The 8,162-nt window shown below is 47.6% G+C and overlaps 2 protein-coding genes across 2 annotated transcripts in view; both read left to right on the top strand.

Annotated features, from left to right (window-relative positions):
* The window catches only part of LOC118411994 (talin-1-like), a 144,974-nt gene that overhangs the window by 123,206 nt on the left and 13,606 nt on the right, over positions 1 to 8,162 (top strand). The gene's annotated exons all lie outside the window — the stretch shown is intronic.
* LOC118411991 (FK506-binding protein 5-like) lies at positions 4,814 to 7,438 on the top strand (the record flags this gene model as incomplete). The annotated part of the gene is given in 1 exon segment (XM_035814541.1): positions 4,814 to 7,438. A coding segment is annotated over 1 exon segment (2,259 nt), but the record flags the coding sequence as incomplete, so codon positions are not given.

Below are 8,162 nucleotides of genomic sequence, written 5' to 3'. Positions count from 1 at the left end.
GAGAATGTCGAGTTGACGGTGGCTGCTGTGGTTTCGAGTCTTCCGGAAAAAAGGGACAAAATTTTGATAAATCCTGCACATGTTCATCAAAGGCTGTCTTGTTCAGTTTTGCGTTAGAGAGAGATATTTTGAAGACACAAACAGTGATTAGTAAGGCACCATTTTGCAACGAGTCCGGTAGTTTTAAGATCTTGAAAAGACACAGTCCTATGCTGGTGTTATGCATTTGCATTGCCATGTATACATACAATACACCACACTTTCACCACATTATAAATGTTCCCACGTACCCAAAGCAGTGGCATGTGTTTTTCCCTCACCCCCACCCAAACACCCCATACATGTACGTACGTGTGACGCTAACTGTGACTTCCGCCAACAGCGTGCGATACCAATGTTCTTGTTGGCATGACGACAAGGAAACAACTAATGTAGTCACTACCACTAGAAACGGTATGTAAATTATTGAGGCATGGCATCTCAATATTGACTGCCATTCTTAACTCCATGCACATCTTGTGAGACGTTACCAGCCGATTTTTTTTGCCCGCCGTCTCGGAGAGAGAGGATACGCGCTCGTGCGTGCGTGCAGCACAAGGTAACGTGGACCACCCATTCTTCGCTCCATTCCGAATGTGACAGCTGGCATGTGGCTAGTATGGCAGCGACTGTCTCCGCATGGCTTCAGTGTTTCCAACCTCTCTGTTCCTCTCCGGAATGCTCGTATTTCTCCACTGAATGCTCCAACCTTCTCTCAATCTCGCTGTATGCCTGTCATACTAGCACCCTGTCAGCTGTTGCTTCTCTCACTCCCTCCTTCCTTACTTCACACCTCCTTCATTCTTCACCTGTTTCGATTCTCCCTTCCTGTTGTCTTTTCTTTCCGTTTTAAACTGATTTTTAAGACCTATTCCTTCAAATATGAATACTTGTCCTTCTTCAAAATTTTCCTTCTATTTTTTTTTCATGGAAAAAACTGATGCTTTCTTAGATTACTGCTGTTTTCTCCAGCTAAGCTAGGATTTGTAGGATATATACAAGCTTCTGTTTGATGTGGTCTATGCAATTATGAATAAATATGATTCTGCTTACGTGTATATCTTTGATTTCTCTGCATATGTAACATAATGATCTGCATGCTGATGTATTTTTGGGGGTGGATTTAGAAGTCATTCTATAGTGGAGTAAAAGTTTATTCAATTTCCTAGCTTACCTTGTCGTTTTGCTTCTTTTGGTTCATATTTCCCAAATGTTCAGGCCACAGCAACTTATCTCATTGGTTTCTGGATGAAAACTTTAATCTGAGTATATTAACTATATTCACACCCTTAAACTGTTACATTTCTCTGAGATGCTGTTTTCTTCCAGTTCAAAATAATGTTTTTAATCCAAAAACCAATAAATTTTATTGGTGTGGCCTCAAGACTTAGTCTTGTAGAACAAGAAAAGTAACATTTTTCCTTCCCCTTTTCTCCTCTAACAGCAACTTCTACTAGACATCCAGAATCAGTACCAGGTCACCAAACCAAACCAGCCACGCTGGGAAAACTATATCAACAGTCTTACTACAGAGCAGACCAAGAAATCCTCCACAAGTCGTACTTATGTCACCAAGACGTCAACCAGCCAAGTAGTCACCACCAAAACCCAGACACAGGGGTACATGGTAGGTCGGACTGTAGAGAGGAAAGAGATCGCGCAAGACGAGAAGAAAGCGGAGAGAAACCACGTGTCGCTACCCCCTCCCAGGAAAATGCTTAGGCAGCCGTCTCCTGGGTATAGCGACATGTCGGACACCGAGAGGACGGAAACGCCGGTTCACGAACTGGCCGAGGAGCCGTCAGAGAACGTGTTTGACATCGTGAAGCGGTTTGAGACGCCGGAAATGCAGAGGCTGTACATCGAGGAGGGGAGAGACAGTCCCCTGATGCGACGTCTTTCGCCAAGTCCCCGTCCAGAGTCACCGCTTATAAACAGACACGCAAAGTCTGTCACTCGTACTACAGAAGTCCAGTCACCAATCACGTACGTGGTAGAGCGTGTCATCTCGCCCACTGCAGACAAGTCTCCTGATGTGGACAATGGGCCGACCAAGGCGCTGAGGCCGAAGTCTCCCACTCCAGAATCACAGCCAGCCCTGTTTCCTGGAAGAAAGTCCCCAATTCCAGGAAGGAAGTCACCCTTGTTAAGAAGTCAGTCCCCAGTTCCAGGAAAGAGGTCGCCCTTATTAGGAACTCAGTCCCCAGTACCAGGAAAGAAGTCCCCAATTCCGGGAAGGCTGTCACCCGGAGATCGGCCCAGGTCTCCCTACCTCAATGTAGTCCACTCCTCCACAGAGCGACCTCTGACCCCTGAACCCCACACCAGGACCCTTGACCTCCGACCCTTGTCCCCCAGTTGGAAGGGCAGCGATGCAGACGGTAGGATGGAGAAGAAAGTGCAGTTCACGAAAGTTGTTGTGAGGGAGTCGACAGATAGGGAGCTGGAGAATAAACTGAAGAAGAGGAGAGAGATTGCTGATAGTGTGATCGTGGGAGAACAGCCGTCTGAGATGGGGTCAGGAAGAGGAGGAGAAGGCGGTTTGGTGGAACTTCTGGAAGACAGAGTGGAAGTTACAGCTCCTGATGTGGAACCAGAGGTGTACGGGAGCCAGTCTATGGTGAGAAGCAGAGAGGCGCACAAAGTAAGTATGGAGGAGAAGGCACCTGTATGTGAGGTGGTCCAGGAAGAGTCTTCCTCCATCCCACCTTGCTCCACTGCATCACCTGTAGTCCATCCACTGCCTGATGATGTACCAACCGTCTCTGAACCATCTCAGTTGCCAAGGGGTTACCTAGCAACAGTGTCCATGCAGCCTCCACCACCTCTGCCCGAACCACCTGCCATTCATCCAGCTGATCACTTAGCAAGTGTTTCTGAGCAACCTTTGCCTGAACCACCTGTCATTCATCCATATGATCACCTAGCAACCGCCTTAGAACCACCTGCCATTCATACTCCACCTTTGCCTGAACCACCTGTCATTCATTCTCCTGATCACCTAGCAACCGTCTCTGAACTGCCTGTCATTCCTCCACCTTTATCCGAACCACCATCAGAAGCTCTCAAACCGCCCGATCTAGTCACAGAAGTCGCTCAGGTCACTGAAGAAGTCGAAGCTCCGGAAACAGTTGAGATGTCAACAGATCTGGTTCCTCCTCCTGATGTGATCGAAATTAAAGAAAGGAAGGAGGAGGAAACTTCCAGCATCAGCATCACTACCTCAACACAACAGAAACAGATCGAGACAGAAGAAACTGCTACAGCATCAGAGACAGTCACAATAGAGGAAGGAAAAGATGACACTGAAACAGCAGAGAGAAGCAGCTATATTGGCTTCGACAGTCCTGTCCCTGAAGAAATGGCAGAAGTAGCAGAGGGAGGACAGAAAGGCGTGTCCCCCGAGTCTCTAGCAAAGATAGCGGCCGACAAGATACAGGAAAGTGAGCTGGAGGAGTCCGAGTCAGACACAGATATTGAGATGTGTTATGACATAACCCCAGGTGGACTGGAAACCATCTATGAGCTGTCAGACGAACAGGAGGACCCACACAGCATGGAGTTTGAGCACGCTCTGGAGAACGTACAGTTTGACGAGGAAAGCGGGAGATGGTTTGCCGCAACAGGACTGAAGCCGGCGTTTGCCAGGAAAGTTCTAGTACAGAAGAAGAAGCAAGTGGAAAAGATTGTTGAAGTGAAAGAAGAAGAAATAGAGGAAGAAAGGAAACTTGAGACAGATAGTATGTCAACCGAGGCAGGGAAGGAGGAAGGCTTGTACAGAGGTCTTCCTATCGTCAGGGAGAGAAAGTGGGATGAAAAATTCAGACAAGAAGAAGAAGAGAGAATTATCAAGGAGCTTGCAGAGGAGGAAGAAAGAGCAATAGCTTTTAAGAAAGCCGAGGAAGAAAGGGCGATAGCTTTTAAGAAAGCCGAGGAAGAAAGAATCGCGGAAGAAGAAAGACATAGAGAGGAAGCAAAAGTGTTTAGGGGTATTCCTCTTGTTAGGGAGAGGAAATGGGATGAAAGATTCCGTCAGGAAGATGAAAGGAGACTTATGATGGAGCACTCTACAACTGAAGCAGCTGAGAGGGACTTGGAGGTATCCAAAGATGAGGAGACAAGAGGAGATGATGTACTAGTGGAGGATGTATCCAGGCAACAGCCTGTAGAGTTGGTGGAGATTCCTTCTCTGCTGGAAGAGGAAGATGATGTGTTCTTACCTGAGAAACCTGCAGAAATCTTAAAGGAAGAACCAGAGATGATGCCAAAGAAGAAAACACCATCTCCACCTCCTCAAGAAGATGTCAAGAAGTTGACAACATCTTCTGAGGCTCCTGTTGTTGAAAAGGAGGTGGTTCAGCCAGATTCTGAACCTACGAAGGATGTGGTTGAAGATAAACCAGTCCAGGAGCCTAGAATAACTAAAACAAAACCAGATGAAACTGCTGTTGAGAAGAAAGGAAGGGTGACTGCGGCAGAAGTTGCAGCTTTGCCATCATTCACAGGTTTGAAGAAAACCTATGCAGAGGTTGTGAAGCTAGGAATCATGGATAAAGTAGGGACACAGACCAGGAAAGAGGAATACAAAGCTCCCTCAGAGATGACAACATTACTGCCAAAACCTCAGAAAAAGCAGTCACCTTCTTTCGAGATAGATGTACAGAGAAAAGCCACATTTGAGACAGAGTTCTCCCGATCTCCTCCTAAGGTCCAGTTTGAAGACATGACTGTTGTGATGGAGATGTCCGATGAAGAGATGGTGCGAGAGGAGGAGCAAGAGGCATCCCCTGCTGAGGAGGAACAGAATCTCTCTCAAGAACCTAACCTGTCCCAAGAGGCTAGCCACAGCTCCTTTGAGTCTGAGACAGACTTTGAGGTGGCAAAACTGTGGAAGAGGTCGGAGATGGCAATGATGCCGGGACTCGAGAAGGGTCTGGAGGAAGGGAAACTGTATGAGGCGACGAATTTCGGCGACAAGGGGGAACATGACAAAGTCTCAACCGTAGAGATGCTGTCTAAGTCTCCTCCGAAGGTCAGGTTCAGTCCCGTGGTGGAGATAATCCAGACGAGAGAGATTGAGCAGACGATGAGCGAACAGTTGTCATCAGAAACCAATAGCTCTGATGAGGATGAGAGTTCGGCCAGCGATGCGAAGGATTCTGATGACCATGACTCCGGAGGAGAGGCTGGGGGACCAGCAGAGGAGGATGCAGGAGGAGCGGATCAAGAGAAGGATGATGATGATGGTCCAGATGAGAGGAAAGATGAGGAAGATGCTGATGAGGACAGCAGGGAGCCCACAGGTGAACCTGAGCAGGATGCTGCCATGTTGAGTGCCGAAAGCGAACTCAGCGCCAGCGAAGACAACCTCGGGGAAGAAGTCTCCAGCGAGATGGAGACTGACCAAGACAACGACCAAGACATCTTCGAGGAGCTGATCCAAGACAACATGAAGAGGATGGAGGAGCTTCTTCACCACAAGGAGAACCTTGCTCAGGAGAAAGAGCAGTTCCATCAGCAGGCTGCTCTGTACTCCCTCGCTGTGAAGGTTTCCGAGAACCGAGGAGCCAAGAGGAGGTTGCAGAGAGTCACACGGAGCAACACACAGGCTCTCTTTGGTGATGATGATGATGAGGAGGAGGAACAGGAAGAGGAGGATACTGGAAAGACTGCAGAAAGATCGGGCGTGGAGCAGCTGGAGGGAAGAGTGATGGATGTGGACACTGGTAGTGATTCTGAATGGAGCAAGCAGCTAGCAACAGGGCCAGGGATCGAGCAGTTGGAGATCGCACGCAAACTCTCTCCTCAAGAAACATCGATGACCAAAGAACCTGCTCCTGAGGAGGCAAGTGAGGAGGAGCTGGAGAAGGTTGGGAGCTGGAACATGGAGTCAATCATAGCAGACCTGATGCAAGACTACTACCTCCTGGAGGCAGAGTGGGACACCGAGGCTTCGGAGACGGAAGCGTCACAAGACACGTCCAGCGAGGCTGCAGGGCCTTCTGCTTCATCACAGAAACACACGGCTGCAGTACCAGACAGGGCAGCAAGGGAGCAGTATGATGGCTTTCCATCACCCCCAGACATGAGTCTGTTGGGGCAAGATGGAGGAGGATGGGGGGCTGAAGATGCTACCAACAAAGATCACCAAGAGCAGTACAATCAACAAAGAAATGACCAATCACAGGTGCCGCTCACTGAAGGCACAGATATTCCATGGGGAGGGGAGGAGGAACTTCCCCCGCCTCCGTTCTTTGATTTCTCAGAGGAAGGAGCGATGGAGGATTGTCACAGATACTATGATAGTGACACATATGGTGCAGCCAGGGAAACAGCTGGAGCTTCCAGAGAGTTCCCTGCATTTGATGGACAGAGAGGAGAGGATAGAAGAGGCGAAGGAAGAAGGAGGGAAGGAGAAGAATCAAAGGAAGACGAGTTGGCGAGGATGATCAGATTGGCGAGTTGTGAGTTGTACGGTGGAGCAGACAGTCCCAGAATCATGCACAAGCAGCGCTCAACAAGTGATCTCATGGCCACAGACACAAGCTCTATCGCCAGCTCAAGTCGCACTGCCAGCGCTAGCGACTTAGCCGAGCTTCTTCAAGAATCCGCCAGCGAAGACTTGGAGTTCCTTGAGAAATATTCCAAGGAGGGGCGGAAGATGCGCAAGCGGAAGGTCCGGGTGGAGTCCGACTTCCGCTCCCACCTGGAGAAGATTCTCCGCAAACGTCAGGAGAAGATGTCGGAGAAGGGCTCATCAACTCCGGAGTTGGTGAAGATGTTCCGATCAGAGTCCATGGAGAGTTTCTTATCCAAGGAGCTGGAGGAGAAGAAGAAGAAGATCGGAGGATCTGTTCCTTCGTCCCCGGTACCATCTTCTCCTGCTCCGTCTTCTCCAGTTCCGAGGAGAAGGGAGGAGGAGCCACTCCTCCAGCTCCAGCAGCTCTTCACCGGGAGGCCTCCCACAGGCCTAGGGAGGGGAGACAGGCCCAAGCAGCTTGTGCTCATCCGCAGAAAGAAAAATGAGCCGTAACTGCAGTGGAATTATTCAAGCTGCAGCAATCTACTGCAGCAAACGTGATGCATTCGAATATATATGCCAGCAATGTCATGGTTGTAGGAGAAGATGCTCAAAGCAGATTCTGGTCATCCGCAGAAAGAAGAATGAGCCATAACTGCAGCTGAAAATCATGCTGCAAAAAGCTACTGCAGCAAATATGATACATTTGAATAAACTGTATATGACAGCAATGTTGTGCCAGTAGGAGAGATGCTCAAAGCAGTTTCTGGTCATCTGCAGAAAGAAGAATGGTTTGTAGAAGCAGCAGTACTGTTTATTTAGCATTTCTGCAAGAGATTGAAGAAGACTTGTTCTTATAGCTACAGCTGTTCATATGGGGAAACGCACATGTATGCTGGGAAATTCTACTGCAGCTCAGTCCCCAACAAGACTGCTGGTGAAGACTGATCTTAATTCCACTGCAGTTTTGAATATGATACCTAAAGCAGTAGGTATTCAGCAGTTACGTGGCAGCAGGACTGATACTTGAAATGATAGCTTTAACGGTTTTGCAAGAAAGAAACAATACTAATACTGGTCCTTAGAGAAGGTGATGCTTGTAATATAGCAGCAGTATGTCTGAAGGAATCCGCTTTTAAAGAAGACAGCTTTCAAATTTGCCGCAGTTTTCTGAATCCAGGAGCAATTAGCAAATGTCTGCAATGCTATGTAGGAAAAAAGCTAGAAGCTTTAAAATTTGAACCTTGAAAAGAAGTCGTTGAGGCATAGAGTATCACTTCTGGAGTGATTCTTATTTAACTAACTGTTACAACTCAAGAAAGACTTTGTAGTATCTTACTCTTTGAAACTAATATCTTCTCTTTTAAGTGTTGTATGACTACATGACCTTTATAACGGTCACAAAAACATTTTGTCTTCATAGACAAGACTACATATTGTATGTTACCTATTGTAATCATTGTGAAAATTTCATCCGCTAGACTGCCAGTCTTCCACTATGTTGCGTCAGATGTTTTGTTCAATACCTTTGCTATCATATTCATCCGTGCATGTATTCTACATTATGAAGTGCTTAATATGTAGGAAGATATTTGATGTTTAT

This window comes from Branchiostoma floridae, chromosome 3 (assembly GCF_000003815.2).
Source record: "Branchiostoma floridae strain S238N-H82 chromosome 3, Bfl_VNyyK, whole genome shotgun sequence".
Lineage (NCBI taxonomy): Eukaryota > Metazoa > Chordata > Leptocardii > Amphioxiformes > Branchiostomatidae > Branchiostoma > Branchiostoma floridae.
Note: the sequence above shows the minus strand (reverse complement) of the source record. Positions and strands in the feature narration are given on the sequence as shown.